General features: G+C 40.6%; 2 protein-coding genes across 15 annotated transcripts in view; both read right to left on the bottom strand.

Moving 5' to 3' along the window:
- Positions 1-1,107: 1,107 nt before the first annotated feature.
- On the bottom strand, positions 1,108-4,600 carry ly6pge (lymphocyte antigen 6 family member pge). 3 transcript variants are annotated; one of them, XM_037271847.1, is made up of 5 exons: positions 4,204-4,600; positions 3,926-4,053; positions 3,296-3,417; positions 2,680-2,796; positions 1,108-2,499 (listed from the first exon to the last, which is right to left on the bottom strand). In XM_037271847.1, exons 3-5 carry the CDS (start codon positions 3,354-3,356, stop codon positions 2,321-2,323), a joined length of 357 nt encoding a protein of 118 aa, XP_037127742.1. In that variant the 5' UTR covers positions 3,357-3,417; positions 3,926-4,053; positions 4,204-4,600; the 3' UTR covers positions 1,108-2,320. The 3 variants fall into 3 exon arrangements, 2 of the variants coding, with proteins under 2 accessions (XP_037127742.1, XP_037127741.1); XR_005100389.1 differs by lacking the exon at positions 3,296-3,417 and having other exon boundaries at positions 2,480-2,499; XM_037271846.1 differs by lacking the exons at positions 1,108-2,499; positions 2,680-2,796; positions 3,296-3,417 and having other exon boundaries at positions 3,755-4,053.
- A 292-nt stretch (positions 4,601-4,892) lies between these two features.
- Positions 4,893-16,073, bottom strand: part of tacc2 (transforming, acidic coiled-coil containing protein 2) — a 32,861-nt gene continuing 21,680 nt past the window's right edge. For 6 of the 12 annotated variants that reach the window (XM_037271525.1, XM_037271514.1, XM_037271522.1 and 3 more), the window contains 17 exons: positions 15,419-15,519; positions 13,926-15,285; positions 12,724-12,781; positions 12,458-12,650; positions 12,274-12,323; positions 12,056-12,159; positions 11,828-11,981; positions 11,269-11,406; positions 10,949-11,041; positions 8,490-8,630; positions 7,903-7,979; positions 7,285-7,328; positions 6,925-6,933; positions 6,439-6,599; positions 6,226-6,332; positions 5,978-6,098; positions 4,893-5,770 (listed from right to left, as the gene is read on the bottom strand). In XM_037271525.1, coding sequence (XP_037127420.1) covers positions 5,705-5,770; positions 5,978-6,098; positions 6,226-6,332; positions 6,439-6,599; positions 6,925-6,933; positions 7,285-7,328; positions 7,903-7,979; positions 8,490-8,630; positions 10,949-11,041; positions 11,269-11,406; positions 11,828-11,981; positions 12,056-12,159; positions 12,274-12,323; positions 12,458-12,650; positions 12,724-12,781; positions 13,926-15,285; positions 15,419-15,519 — 2,977 coding nt within the window. In that variant the 3' untranslated portion in view covers positions 4,893-5,704. Of the gene's footprint in view, positions 5,771-5,977; positions 6,099-6,225; positions 6,333-6,438; positions 6,600-6,924; positions 6,934-7,284; positions 7,329-7,902; positions 7,980-8,489; positions 8,631-9,810; positions 9,871-10,948; positions 11,042-11,268; positions 11,407-11,827; positions 11,982-12,055; positions 12,160-12,273; positions 12,324-12,457; positions 12,651-12,723; positions 12,782-13,925; positions 15,286-15,418; positions 15,520-16,073 lie in introns of all 12 variants that reach the window. The other 6 variants (XM_037271516.1, XM_037271523.1, XM_037271517.1 and 3 more) reach the window with 6 other exon arrangements.

Here is a 16,073-nt window from a genome sequence, read left to right as displayed (position 1 = left end):
TTAGTCACCGTCCTCTGAATTAGAATGAGAGAAGCAGCCAGCTGTTGTGTCATGTGCATAGTTAATATTAACAAGTTAACTGACTGGATGTCTATTAACATTTTAAAATAAAGTAAGGAGACATAGCGAGGAAGAAGCATTCATTCAATCAGTCTTTCATGAAAAGAATCAATGATCAAGCAATGGAGATTCTGCGGTGAATGCTGCTCTCCAATAGACAAGGCCAGTGTATTTTTCTCCATTTTTTAAGATTTAAAAAAACTTTTTTAAAACTCAAGTTACACTGTATGTCCAAGTACAGGTGTTAATTCAATTCACGAAAATGGTGTAATGCTACAACAATTCAACCATCCAAAAGTGTAACACTGTTTCCAAAGTAACACCTCCACCTCATCATCGTCATCGTCGTCAACAGATGAGCCCAACTCGTCCTAGAGGTCATAAAACCAGCAAGTCTCAGAAGTGAACTGAGAGTATAAATAAAGCATGCAATCAAAAGGCAAACACTCTACATGGGCCTCATTTTTTTTTTTTTTTTTTTTACAATTTACAATTACAATACAATTTGAGATTCTAGGGTGATAGGTGATAGCAGCACCTGGATATTAGTGTGAATGGAATGGGAGAAAACAATAAAAACAATGAGAAAATGCCAATTTGCCAGAGGGTAACAGCTCGCAGCAACCTTTTTATTTTTTGACTAGGGGGGAGAACTATGAACTTTCCATTTTTGGAACGATGAACTTAGTTCATAACATTTAAATCAATCAATCAGCAATCAATCAGCTTGATTGAGTGATTAAATTATGAACTGAGCAAGTTCATTTTAACATTTGTCAATTGAACTTTGAACTAGTTTGTCTAGAGAATTGACTTTCCCAACACTGTTAGTAACTGAAATCCTCAACAGTCACCTGAAGACACAATGGTCAGTCGTACTCAGAATTTTGAGATAGTTTGGGAGCATTGTATGAAGAAGTTAAACGTGGTTAGAGTGACTCCCAGTGGTAGTTATGTGAACATGCGAGATTGAAAATTTTTATTGAACTAAATTGAATTAAACGCGCTGCGTTAGTAAATTTTGTAAGGTGTTTTTTATTTCTGCACTTTGTTTTCAATTTTTTTTTCAAATGTTTTTGTAATTTAAATCATGTAAAGCACACTGCTACCGTGTGCATGAAATGTGCTGTATACACAGCTGCCTTGCTTTTTTTGCAGAAGTCAGGATTTGTGGATTTGTAATGTCTTTAACCAAACTGTTCAGCTTCAACTATTTAAGATAAGCGGGGAAAATATTTTTTCTTTTTTTTCAAGACGTTCACCAATTTAGGTTTGGTATATTTCTATAGAAATTAAGTTCAACTATTGTTTACTTGCAGATGACTAAAACACAAAAAGCATACTTACATTTCCGTCAAAGAGCACAAAATTAAGAAATAAGGACAAAGTTAATAATTCCGTAACTAACTATTTTGTTTATTGATGAATATTGAAATTGAAAACATAAACAGCTGCGGTTGCAAAAAAAAATCCTTTTACTGTAATTTCAATTATGGACATCCAAATAATATTCCAGCAGTGATCCACTGTTAGAGTGAATGATGGCGCAGTATACATACTGTAAATTCTGTACAGTTAGAGTAGACAGAGAAGCTTTGTTCCCTAACATTAAACAGTAGTGCTTAAAGTATAATATTTACAGTACATGTATTTTTACATTTCTTAAACATTTCTCTATCTAGTGATTTAATAAATAATAGTAATGAAGGCAATGCTTGATGCATATATGTCCAGTATCACTCTCACCAAGTGTAAAACCCTCATCCGTGCAACATGCCTGGTTCGTGGTTAAAGGCTTGTGTGGATTTGCAGTATGTGCAAATGACTATCACCACATTCCAAAATAGTTCATCAACGACATCAACGACTCTGGGCCGATGATGCAATGGCACACCGACTGATTTTTAAAGCCTGTGATCAAACCATGACGAACACTTGTCAATTGTGTTTTCCCTTCATTTCAGGTGCAAATACATGACAATAATAATATACAATAATTAGATGTTATATCAGCCCTTCTAGTTTTCCTCATCTTATTGGTTTAGATAAATACACCATAAGCCAGAGCCACGTGAGATCTTCTTAATGGCTTTAATCTTATGTGGTGTGCATAAGCCAGCCAGGCGCACCTCAAACAATTCTATGCACGCTAACTTCCCAGAAACATGTCATTAACATGTTTAACAAATGGCATTTAAGTTGGAGAGTACATTTGAACTGCAATCATAGTTGAGATAAGGTTGCAAGTCGTTTTCATAGTCTACCAGGGAAAACAGTGGTACAACAAATTTAAAATCAACAACAAATAGCCAGGTGTGTGCAGCTTGCCGGCAGCGTTTGTGATATTGCAGTCGTTGCTATAGCAGCAGTGAACTCGGTAGCTCTGACTGTTAACCTGGCTGCAGAAAGACTTGTAGGAGCAGGACTTCATCACCCCACCTGACAACAGACAATCCGGTCACGCTCATTTAGCTTCCGTCTTATTTGATTATGTAAAATGTGAGTTTGTGTTAAATAGCTCAGAGTGGCATCTTGGACTCATATGAATAGAGGTGTGCAGACATTTTATAGTACCAAGTTTGATGTACAATAAAATGGTAGTTTCAGTGTTGGACTCACTGTTATGGCCCACCACCACAGCACAGGCATCTGAGTAGCTGGGACATGTTCTGGAGCCTTGTCGGTTGCAGTCTTCATTATTGGAGGCCATACATGTGTAACATTGGAGAGCAGTACCTGAGGAAAACACAGGAGAACCGAAGAGTGGGCAACCAAAGTTCTGTGTGTTTTTAGAAGGAGCGCATCTTGCACCCTGGAACTGTTTAAGCGTGACGATGAGTCACTCGTGTAGTGCGGGTGTTATGCCCCATGCTGGCTCCAATCAATCCCTTAAGCCCAAATGCTCAACACACACGATGAAAGCATTAGCCTGCAGTCCTATTAAGGGATTAGATGCAAGAATTGCATGCCAGTTAATAGACAACAACTAAACAAAGTCAAAAAAGCAAATCTAACTGTGCTTTTATTATTTATAGTCTTTCTTTTGTGTTATTATTAACCCCTCCTATTATCCTGTCTCAAACTTAAGTTGTATACAGTGTAGCATAGCTTGGATTCATTTATGTTTATACCAGATGGCGACAAGAGTGTCTAAAAATGATACAACTAAGTCAATGTGACGGTAGTACAACGCTCTTGAGTGGAAAAAAGACAGATTTAAAGAAATACTTCTTACCATTTGATGTGAGCAGAACCATGAAAATCATGATCAATAAACAAGACAGCACAGCTCGCATGGTGCTACCCAGGCTGTCAATATCCTTGTCTTAATCTCAAGATGAAAAGCAGGTTGTCCCCCTAACCCCGCGCAGACAAGATTATCAGACCCTCAATATGGCCCTTTCTGTTCTGACTTCCCTACTTAATGGATCTCCTCAAATGGAGGTGGTATACAATCGTGGAGTTCCGCGCATCTTTCCTCTATAGCCACACCCATCCTTATGTGAGTGGTCACTACTTCAACCCTATCTGAACTAACTGTGGCTGACTACTAAAGAGTGGACCTCTGAACTCATGGTTTCTAAGACCCTGTACTAAATTTGTTGACAGACATCTGTTAGTGTATGGAAAATAATTCTCATATGCTATGCAAAGATGATGTAAATGATGTAAATTACACACAGAAAAACAAAAACAATTGTTTGGATTTATCTATTTAATAATATTCATCCATTGGGGGAAAAAAAGGGGTGTTCAAAAATAGTTTATAAAACGTGTTCTTTATGTGCCATTACATCACAAAGGTGCACAAACATCCAAAGAATCTAGTCTTGCAGAAAAGTGTAACTACATTAAAAAACAATACCTAAATATTGGTCCTATTTATGGATCGTTGCTGGTCGGCGTCTCTGTGTGCTTTGGCTGCAGTGCTGCCCAGGGATCCTCCAACATGGACGGACTGAAGTACGTCTCGATCGGGCCGGGAAAATCATGCTGGAAAAAACAGAAGTAGATTGGCATTCATCTTCTCAAAACTTAATCTTGCTTGTGGGCAGCGCCAAATAATTTGATGTTAAATAATCGTACATGTAGTGCTTTGATTGGGTCATCTGACAGACGCCATTCAGCAGTTTAGCAGCTTACCTGCACATTCACAGCCGAAGAGTTGAAATGTGTTGGCCTCCCGAAATTGTTTCCCCTGCGTTGCTTCCCTGAGAAATTACGGCCACCGCTGCCGGACATAGGAGACCCTCCAAAGCCCCGTCCTCCGCCACTTCCTGGAGAATCTCTCCAATGTCCACGGTTGAAACCAGGGGAATACGTCGGAGAATTGGGTGTGTATGCATAGTAGCCCTGTGGAGACGCACCACGGTGTCCAGCGCCTCTGTAGGGTGTCCGAGCCCAACCTGAAGGTGGGGAGGGAAATCTTTCGTTCCACTTTGGTCTGGTCGGTGTTTGATCCATATCGGTTCAAAATAGACTCAAAACAGTTATGCGCGACAACAACAGAACATAGCAAAAATGAACCGGAACCGGAAATGAAGTGTTCTGAGTTTGTGACTGCAGCGCCGCTCAGTGGTTATTTACGTCAGTGCAACATAAAATAAATATAAACGTAAGTAGATCACCCAAAAAAAAAAAAAAAAAAACGGTGAAGTGCCAGGTCATTCCTAAGTGAGGTAAAAAAATAAAAGTATATGTTTGTTAAAAAAAAAAAACATTTTCATTGAGGATAAAATAATGCCCATGTTTATCATTTATAATCAATAGTTAAATTCCTAATTTGATAGGTAGATGTGTGACTTGTACGACACAAGTAAATAACCATCGGCTTATATTGCCATCTTTTATTGCACTTTGTAAGCAAATGCTGTACAGCAGTTGTGCAGACATGTTACGACTCATCAGTGTGACACAACAACCCAAGCAGGACTGGGGCACATCTGAATACAGTCACAAATACTTTGGTTCATATCAAAATAAAATAAGAAAAATAAATTCCCATGGTCTCATCAAGACAGCTATGACAAATATCTACAAGGTTACATGAGGAAAGCACAATACCGTACCTATGAATAAAAATTCTGACAAATTATTAATCATCTGTGTTTTACATATCGGGCACATAAAAAGGTTTTTTTTCCATAATAGCATTTTCTACATTGTATACAAAACGGACAAGTTTTTTTTTCGTGCATGCAATAAGCTACAGTGAATATTTTTATTTTCTTAGCAATGAATCATTCTACAAAACAGGCTGCTGCTTCTTTTTTTAGGGGGAGGAGGCGTCCAGAGAAGTGGGTAAACAGTCGTCTCCCTCAGTGGCTGTCATGGCAACATATTCAACAACAGTAAAACCCACAGGTAATCCTCATCAACATATGCTCCTTCAAGCACGCAGGCACACACGCACGAGCATACATCAATTCAAACACACGGATATAGAAATTAATGACATGTTGTAGTTTCTAAAACTTTCAACTAGACCCCTGATACATCACAAAACAATGACACATCAAAAATATACAGCGTGATCAAAAGGAATCTATCTGTGTGTATCCTGTACACACAAGGTCAGTAGAAAGTTTAAGCTCAGTGTGGCTTGAAGAGTTCTTCCGAGTAATTTTCCTCCCACTCAAGTGTGCTAACACTTGCCCATCTTGGCTATTAGCTCATCGCAAATCTTCGTCAGCTCCTCAATCTCTTTGTTCTGGAAAACAGTTTGACAGACAAATTCTGAAGTTGGAATTAAACCTTTAAATTATTTTTGATATTTTAAACCCCTATACTTGAGATGCATCCTAATTCTTGTGTGCTTCTTATTTGCAGTGGTCAAAAGTTTGTGCATCTATGTTACATATTTAGAAAGTATCTACATATTTGCAATAAACATTGCAATAAACATGATCCAACTGACCTTTTGCTCCAATGTGCGCTCCAGAGACTCCACTTTCATCTGCTCCTTCCTCAGACTGGCTTGGTGGGCAGCCTGCTCCTGCTTGGACTTGGCCCTTACCTGAGCAATGTCTGAATTGGCCCTGGAAACACATAAGGCATCTTTGTAGAACCTCCATAAGATATCAGAGGGAAGTACAATGTATATTGTTTTGCTACTTTGAGCAAAGTATACTCATTAATCATCATCCAAAATGACAAACGTTTTACCTGTCAAGCTTTTCCTCTGCGTGAATCTTCAGAGCTTGGTACCGCTGTTCCTCTTTACGGACTCTGGAGAGATACTCTTGAGCGCACTTCTTCAAAACCTCCTCATTCTACACAAAATGACATTCCATCATTTCCTTGTATTCATCATGGTTTTCAAAGTTATTTTGCCACTGACAAGGGCCGTCATGGTATTTTTGTCCTCCAAAAATGTACCTTGCGGAAGCCCTCAAGCACATCTTTCATCTTCTCGTAGCGTCGGAAGAGGTCAGCCAGAGATTTTTCCACAGAGTTGAGGTCGGCTAAGGCCTGGTCCTTTTCTATGATCAGCTGTTGAATGGTGTGGTGGGACAGAGACTTCTCTTTCTGGTCATCTTCTGTCACGCACACATACATAACAGTGTATCTGGTGACGAGACTTGAATTTGGTACAGTTCTGACTCAAAGCTTTTCCAAAAACCAAAGTAAACCAGTCAATATTGAAAATATCAACTAAAGAGTGTGGCATGCATGTCAGGAATATAAATGCTGGCACAAAGCACAACAGAAAAAATACTCAGATTTGTACACACATGAAAATGAAATGAAAATGGGACAAGCAGGTGTCAGTGGACGTGAGGTGCGTTGGCTCCCTCTGTGACAAACCGATGGAGAGATGTGAGCGGGCACACACAAGTTGAAGCACAAGTCTGCAGTACTCACCTGGCATGCCTGTCACGATTATTAAATAGTAAGGTGCAAACAAAGGAGCAGAACAGAAACAAAAGGGACTGTGTTAAGTCAAGCTGGGAGCCAAAGGCACGTGAGAGCCGAGCATTTGGAGAATGTGAATCTCCGATTAGTGTTTTCAAAAGGTTCTGTGTAAAAGGACACCGGCAGGCAGTCAAGCTGGCTTTGAGCTGAAGCACCTTACAAATCATTGGCAATGGATTGGCACCATGTGCATATGCGTGTAGTCCAATTTGCAGTGCGGCAAAAGGTGGTGTCGGGAATTGTGACTCAAAACAATTTTAAAGTAGCTTGCAGTTATACTGATGTGATTATATGAAATCACAAACTCACCAATCATCTGTGCGATCGTCTTCTCATATTCAGAAACGATCCTCCTATAGATAAGAATCTGGATGTTATTATAAAGATATGAGTCGATGTATTTTCAGTCGAACCAGCAAATAATAAAATAAGCATGACATATGTTGACTAAAATAAAATACAGGGTTAAAAAAAATATCCCCTTTCTCACAGTTTAATGTTATCATTGCTTCTCTTTGCCTTTTCTTTGCTTATTTGGGGGGAAAGCTGGTTAACACATGTAAGACGAATGATTAGCCTTGCCCCCTCCCCTCCCCTCCCCTTTTCCCTCCTTATCCTGATTTCAATCATCTAAATTAAGTAAGCCAAGTCTAGTCAAGGCTTGACTGGACCCCAACCTACCACCCTCTGACCAATGTCAAATTTTCTATCTTCCTTTTATTTTAAGTTCCTTTAAAGAGTGTTATAGAACCTGTAACATATGCTCTACCCATTTTCCAAATATGTACATGTATAACAATAAATATTTGATCCATAAGATTTTTTATTATCGCAGCTAAAAGGTTAACTTTAACATTAAGGGCAACGTAACCATGCGCTTACACCGTCATCCACTAATTAGTGACAATTCAAAACAGAGCATTATACCTCATCTCCTGCACCTCTTGACGGCTGTCTTCGTATTTTCTCTGCCACTCCAGCACCTCCCTCTCTTTTGTTACAATCTAAAGCAAAAAAATCTCACTGAATTAGGTGTGAAACACAGATGTGTACAAAAAAAAAAACCACTATTTGAATACTGGGCAAAACTTAGATAATTATGATGATTTCATTAACCCAGTATATTGAGGTTGTCATTTATGGTGGAATAAAATTGCATCATCATGAGAGCTGATCATAATAGAGGGAAAAAATACCTTCGAAAAAAAACATTATAGCACACTATATAGTCAAATAAATATAGTGTGGAATTTAGAGGGATGTGAATTCTAGAAGTAATATAGTGATTTATTTAGAATTCATTGTTTTCCTTTAAAACTTAAAGGAATTAAATTTACTCAATTTATGGCTGGATTGAGGTATTTAGTTTGGAATTTCTTCATTGGGAAGTTTAGCAAGAAACCAGAAATAAAGAATAATAAACAATTTGTAAAAATGACATATACAAATACAAAAACTATCCATCATTTCTTTACAACGTTATTGATGAGTGTATGCATAAAATGTTTGGGCACCTCCTCTTTTGCGATTCCCAGCGAGTGGTCCAGGTCTTTAGGAAGATGTGGACTCTCTCCATCAATGTAGCCGGTAGCGGTCGGGGCATACAGTGAGCTCTTGGATACTGAACTCTCGGACGGTAAAGAAACATCTCTGTGCTGCTTCCAGGATCCAAATGAGAGGAGGGAAAGAAAAGGAAACATAACCAGTTAGATCCCAGACAAATCAAAACGCAGTGCCATGCGCTGGCTGGCCTGATTGTACCTGAACCTCAACTAACAGGCAGCATCAAAAGGTACCACTCAGCAAAATCAATATGTAAATGAGGCAGGCTTGCAATGTTCCTGAAGACTTGGTCAGCTGCAGAATGAATTGATGGAACAGTCTTCATAGCCAAGTGATTGGCTTGTTAGAGAGCGTAGCTTGTTTGTGATTGGTACAGGCAAGGAAGGGCGGGGTAGAAAACGGCATCATATACAAGAAACGAACGACGGGATAGCACACTGCTGGTGTCATGTTAACGCACGTTAACCACTAAGTGCTGGCTGATTATGAAAACAGACCCTGACCAAGATGTTAGAGTGACAAGGCGACCAAAAAATAAAGAAAAAATAAAGAACTATGTCATGATAATGTTTCCAGAGCCTCGGAGTTCACCAAAACAAATACTTTAAGAGGGATTTATTCATTGAGACAGATTAGGGTAAAACCACAGAGAGGTAGATGGATGAAACTGAGACTAATACAAAAGCCAAGTAAATGCCCAACTTTTGGTTTTGGGTTTATGCTCCAAGTGGTAGTGTGACTATCAATTCCATTGCTTTCCAAATAAATGTAGTTATTACAGTACAGAGTCAAAAGTGGTTAACAGTGTTTGCAATTGCATTGTCTAACATGACCGAAAGAGCACCGCCTTCACATATACATAACCAACATGTTCTCGCTAGTCCAATCTAGGTAGAAAAGGTAGAAATCCACACTTTAAACACCAGCAAGACAAACAGCGATTATGTCACACACCATTAGAGACATGATAAAAATAGAGGAGGCCAAATGAATATATTTAAGAACACAATAGCTCTAAGGGTGCTTGTTCTCGGGAGACATTACAACTAGTCAAAGTAGAGAAAGTAACACGCACAGGGATTGTAGACCAATTAAGGTGAGTGGTCTCCACTAAATGGGTCTATGGGAGCTAATATACAATGCAGTCTCTTGGTATTTGGACAGTTGCTTTGACTGTACACCAGTTAAAAGTACTACTGTCAAAATATCGAAGGACTGAGCAGCAGATGTGTCACGAGGGCAGGTAACAAACAAGTTATGTGTTCCTCTTACTTTCAGTAAGGGTGAACCGTTGATGTTCCAGCGCCGTGTGCTGGGTTTCTTAAGGCGGGACTGCAAAATGTGTGGGACAAATAAACACTGAAAAAACCTGAATGATGCATCGTGCACAGCATGTGGCATCTGTACAACGGAATTTAGGTATACCCCTGTACAATGCAGAACACGACGTTTGACATTGATATTGAATTGTAATTATAAGCCCCACATTCAAAAAGAATATAAGAATTGCCTGTAATCATAGTTTTAACTCTCAATAGGCCACAAACTATGATCCCATACCAGTTTGATATCAGTGAAAACACAAAACTCTGTGACCTCCACAAACAAACCAGGCTAAACTTACTGGAGTTTCTCCTGGTAATACAAATCTTGTTTTATAGTTGAGAGGAATCACTTCAATAAACTTCCTTGATACCAATTCTTATTTAAAAATGGCTGGTTGCTTCTTAATGCATTTCAAATAGAGCACAATAAAAACATAACTTCAGTCAATAGATCATCCTCAGAAAAAAATTACTACAAGTGAAATTAAAATATGCAGTAAGTTACTGTACTGTAAAACTGGGGCCTCACCCCAAGAGTTCACTAGTATTATGCAGTTGGAGACTATGAGAAAACATAGCATGTTAATTTACAGCCAGAAAAAAACAATCATTAGCCCATTCTAAATGTTTGTTAGTTGCTATAGTAACACTAAACACACAGAATGTGACCATTTTTTTGTAAGATGATGAACCCAACAAATGAGCTCATCACTAAATGCCCAGACAGCTTCTGCAGTAATAAATAACACATTTCACGTCACATTCAAGCCTCTTAAGCATGAACAGGCAACATGCAAAAAAAGAGGCGGAGATCTGATACAACACTGCTCTTTAGGTACTTTAGTACTTGCTGCGAGGTTTGAGCCATGTTAGATTTGCAATGAGGGGAATTTGATACTGAAGGGGCTGACAATGCAGTGACGCAGCTGCCATGTGGAAAAGGCCATGAGTTCGCTCAAACTCAGAATGGTGTGCTTAGGGAAGGATATTCATGCACCGTTCCTAAAGTCCGTATCGTGTACATTCATTAAGTTGCATCCTGGCAAAACACACACATCAGCTGCAGGCTAAAATCAACGCAGTACCTGCAGGGCTACAGTGGAGAGGGAGGGGCACTGAGAGATGTTTTTGGCTACTTGCAGAGCTTCTATCCGTAGGGCAGCAAGAACCAGCTCCTCCTGGGCCGCACAAATTGGGGGTTATCGTCCAATGTTGGGCGTGCGGCCCAAGGATGAGAGTGTAAGGGAAAAGCATATAGAACACTTGAGTTGACCACACATCACACTTGGTCCGATCTCACTTCGCTTTTGCGGCACGAGGGGAATGAAAAGGCAAGGGTGGGATGTTTACACAAAAACACATGGAAAAAAAGAGGAGAATGTACTTTATCAGGTTGTTAACACACCTGGAGTTTTTGGGCGAATGCATTAGGGTTGGTCTCAGCGAGGTCGGGCGCCAGGTACTGCTCAGGGTGGTCACACTCAGACAGTCTTTTTAACAGGGACATGGTCAGGGTTGAAGAAGGGACCTCTTGGCTACTGAGCTATAGTGGGTGACCGGAGGGTGGGCACAGGGCGGAAAGGGAGGGGGGGTGAGGGGGGTGAGGTCAGCATGGCAAAGGAATAGCTCAGCGACTAAGTGGGAACTGGTCAGTTTATTGAGAGTAGTTTGGATTTCCAAATACGAATTGCTGTCAACCTGACTAACAGGGATCGTACAGGGGACTTGGAGTTGTATTTAGTTTGAATAAAAAAACATGGTATACAGACCAGAAATTAAATTAAATGACAGTGAAATGACGACTGTATTTTTAACCAACACACAAGGAATTTCACTCTTAAAACTGCTGGGTTAAGAATTAGACCGTTGTTTTTAACCCAGACTGTTTAAGGGTCTATACAGCACGCTGATTTCCAACTTTCATAAAAACAGTCTTTTTTTTTTTTTTTTTTTTTTTTACACACCTGCTCATCTCTTTCTGTGCTTTGTGTTCGACTGAGTACTTCGCTCTCTCTTTTCCTGCCCTTATCTCCAACAGAGCCTTCGGGACCTGGCCTGGAACTTAACACTGGAGTCTTCATGCTGGCTGTTATCTGAGCCTCCATTTCCTCAAAACTCCTGCACATATAGAAAGTCCAAATCTGTAAAATTTGGTCTACAAGCAAATGTTAAATTCACTATTCCAGTTGTACCCTGTGCATGGGGAGTTGGGCTCAGATCCTTTTGTATCCTTGGTTCCTTGGTTTGATAACGAGTCCAAGTTGAGGTATAACGATGGCTTCTTCACAGACGGTGGCTAAAAAAAAAAACGTGAAAGAATCAACAACATATATTTGATTTTGTTGCGTAATCAGCGGCCCGTGGGGCATACGCTGATACGTTTTTTGTAGAAGTTAGATTAAATACTCACAGGTGAAGAAGAGCCAATTTTCTCCATGTACTCAATTTCATAGTCTTGCACTAAAAGGCAAAGCAGATACAGATAAAGCGTTTGAATGACGGACATCTTGTTTTGTCCAAAAAATATTTTTATTTGTTAAAGTCTAAAGATGATCTAATGGTCGGTCTTACTACTGGAGAGTAGTATGTCTCACCTGAAGACCGAAGACCGCTCTCATTCACAAATGACGTTAGATCCGATGGGTGAGGGAAGTCCCGCTGGTCTGAGTTTAAGTCTGAATCAACGTCGTGCAAGTCTGCTAACTTGTGATTGGTGGAGGAGGCCAGCTTCTCTTCATCCGTGGCGTGGCCATCCTGTGGAGGAAGGGAGGCGGGGTCATCTGAATCCTAGCACATAGACAGACAGAGTTAGACAAAACTCAAAAAGCCACAAATGTGATATACGCAAAAATGAACATACCTGTGAGTTGTTGGAGAACTGTGATTTCTTTGGTGACCTCTTTACCCTAAAAGTGTTACTGAAGAAAAAAAGATTATCATTAATCTAGACTCACACATTCAGATTAAAATTCTTTACAATATGTAACTGCTGTTAGCCAAAATTCTCTGATAGACAAAACATGTATTTGTAGTTTTATTTATTGGATGGACTTAGTTAGGAGATTCATGGAAACATTTAGAAAGCGACAGGATGAAAAATGACTCAAAGAAAGAAAGTGTCAAACTAAATCTGTTCTCTACAGTTGCAGGGAATAATAGAACCTTTTACTTTGAATAAGTCACAACAAAAGTGTAGAAAATATATGAATTATTCAATAGTCTTCTTATACAGTAAGTGTTCTTGCAAAATGAGTGCAATATCCAAACGTGGCTGAAAAAACTAGCTGACTAACTCTTGCATGAAAACCTTCCAGCGCTTAGTCATCATGAAGCAATTTCAGGTGTATAATCCAAAATAAAGTATTCATCAAGAGAAAATAATAATTTCCTTTTCATTTTTTTTGAGTGACATGGGTTGTTTTGTGAAAATGGAAACTCACAAATCCTATCATTTAGCTTCTGTCTATTGTTAGTGCCAAGAAGATGAGTTGTTGGTAATAAGCTAAATGCTTATTGATGACCCAAATAAAAAATGCTGACATGCTGGTTTACAGGGGGATCCACATGAAATTGGGAGTGATTGGAGATAATGGATAGTTGTGGTTTCCCTGTACTTACAACAAACAACATAGAGTGGACACACCTCTGGACCTCCTGTGACATGAGAATACAGTACATAGTAGATAGAAAAAGTCTACACACCCTTGTTTAGATGCCAGGTTTATATGTGAGACCATTTAAAAAATAATAATAATTCTCAAGTCACATATAAACGATACAAATCAATTGGCAAGCAGACAATAATTTAGATTTGGGTGGTGAAAATATATACTAACTGGTTTTTGTACAGGTTCACAAAAACCTGGCATCTGAAGAGGGAGGGGTGTGTAGACTTTTTATACCTACTGGTCCAGGTGAGAGAGAAAGACAGACAAAAGCCACTGACATTGTTGAACAATGTGCCACAAACAACACAAACACATCTAAACAAGCAAACAATGCAGTATTGTTGACCTCCACGACATTTGCAATAACCAACGAGAGTGACTAAAATCAACTTACGATTTGATGGGAGTTTTCTTCTTTTTTGTTGGTTTGTTCAGATTTTGATCTTCTAGCTCGCCAATATTGTCATTTTCCATGTCATCATTTGACGACAGCTCGAAAGAGGCCGAAGCCTTTGGAGGTGAGGTTGCCATCTTGTTAGAAGATTGAAAAGGGTCGACTATGGAGTCATCAAAATCAAAGCCGTAAGTAGGCTCAGATGCTTTTGGAGAGTTGGCCACGGCTGTCTTGGTCATAAACGGATTAAAATTTGGATCTTCCCACTTATTGGCGTCAAAGTCGTAAGAACCTCGAGAAATGGGCTTTTCCTCGTCGTTCCCGTTGTGTTCTGCTGGAATGTTATTGTCCAGCTGCTCAGCCCTTCCTGGCTGGGCCTTTTTTAACCCCAACTTTGGTTTCCTCAAGGGCATCTTGGCGCCAGGTTTCTTGCCCAGTTTCTTAGGTGGCGCAGAAGCTCCGTGTGATGCCTCACTATTCTCCTCGGAGTAATCAAACTCCAGCCTCACAGACTCCCGTTTGGGTAGAATAGGTTGCTCTTCAGGGTTGCCTACTGGTGCTTCAGTGGAAGCTGGAGGAGAAAGCTGACTCACGGCAGGGATGGGGGGACTTTCTGGCAGAGTAGCAATGGGGGCACATTTAAGACCTTTCCGATCAAGAACAGGTGAGTTGGCAATTTTACTGCCTCCGGTCCTGAATGGGTCTATGCTCTCAAAGTTCTCTGGATCCCAACTGTAGGAGGCACTAGGAGGGATTGGGAGGTTTTCTTTGATAGGAGGACTAGATGGAAGATGGCTCTCCTCCTGGCACAAAGGTAAGGCAGGGACAGTGAGACTCCTCTCTGATTCTATATGCGTGGCTTCTTCTGGTAGTGGGGGTGGAGTGTCCACACGGGTTTTTCTAGTTTTTCTGAGGGTTCCTACAGGACTTCCACCTTCTGCCGGACTTTCCTTTCCGTCCGGAGTCACAGTTTGAGGCTTTGCACGCTTAATGATCTCCGGGGTGCTACTAGTAGAACATGGCCTCTCCGGGTTGGAGTTCTGCCTCAGGAGCGGTGTCTTCTTCACAGATCCAGGGCGGACTTTCTTAGGCCTACGGAGTGTCCCTGGATTACTTTCTGTGCTAACGCTGAAGGATTCCGAATGTGGGCGGAAGCCTTGTGCTACAGATCCATCCAAACCAGAAGTGTCAAGTTCTCCAGCCTGGAGGCTGAGGGAGCGAGTAAGCGGTTGACTCGATGACTCCGAAGCAAAAGGTTCAATGTTGTACGCGCCACTGGCAGCAATTGGCCTGTCCTCATCAAAAACAATGGCAACTGGCTCAGAAATCAAGTCAGATGCTCTCTCGGAAGGGTCTTCTCCTGCGGAAGATGCAGGAAAGACCGTCATGACGAGTTTAGTTCTTAAAATGTCACTCTCATCTAATATCGTAAAATATTTGGTGCCATCCTGTGGCCACGGCTTTGACTCCCTTGATACTGTTCTTTTACTGACCTTTGTCATCAGCGGTAAATAATTGGTTCTGTGGATCTGCTGGAGCCTTCACTGGTGTTGTCGACTCAGGAGTCTCGAATGCTCCATCGGAATCAGAGCTCCTACAGCAAAAAGACAATCGCATACTGAGTCAATGCTGCTATGAATCATTCTCACGTCACAATGATTAACCTGTCCGACCAACGATAATATTTTTGTGTCAATTTGGAGGACACGTATTAAATGTCAGGTATGGGAGACAACCACAGAGATGAATAAACCAATAGAAATTGGAAAAAAATACCGTTTTTTTCCTCAGCAGCAAAAATATTTCAAAAGACCCCGTTAGGCTCGATGCCCGAACGCTCATCATTGTGTTATTCACCAGCGTGTGTCTCTCGCGTTCCATCCTGTCTCACCTCTGTCTGACCAGCGCCCCTGCAGTCTTAATCATGCTGTCATGCTGTGAGCTCCAGGAGAGACGCCGAAACAGCCCGAAAGCTTGATCCAAGTCTGGACTGTCTGCTGCCCCACCCAGTAGCGTGTCCCAGCCCCAGCGAGCCCACTGCAGTGGAGACAGAGCCTGCCACGCACTCACCGCCATAACGTCCAAAAGACGATACACAGGTAGACGCCCACTGTCTGTTCTATTGTGCACAAGATCTCTTCCACTGTG

This window comes from Syngnathus acus, chromosome 15 (genome assembly GCF_901709675.1).
Source record: "Syngnathus acus chromosome 15, fSynAcu1.2, whole genome shotgun sequence".
NCBI lineage: Eukaryota > Metazoa > Chordata > Actinopteri > Syngnathiformes > Syngnathidae > Syngnathus > Syngnathus acus.
The sequence above is the reverse complement of the archived record's forward strand: the minus strand, read 5'-3'. Positions and strand labels throughout refer to the sequence as shown.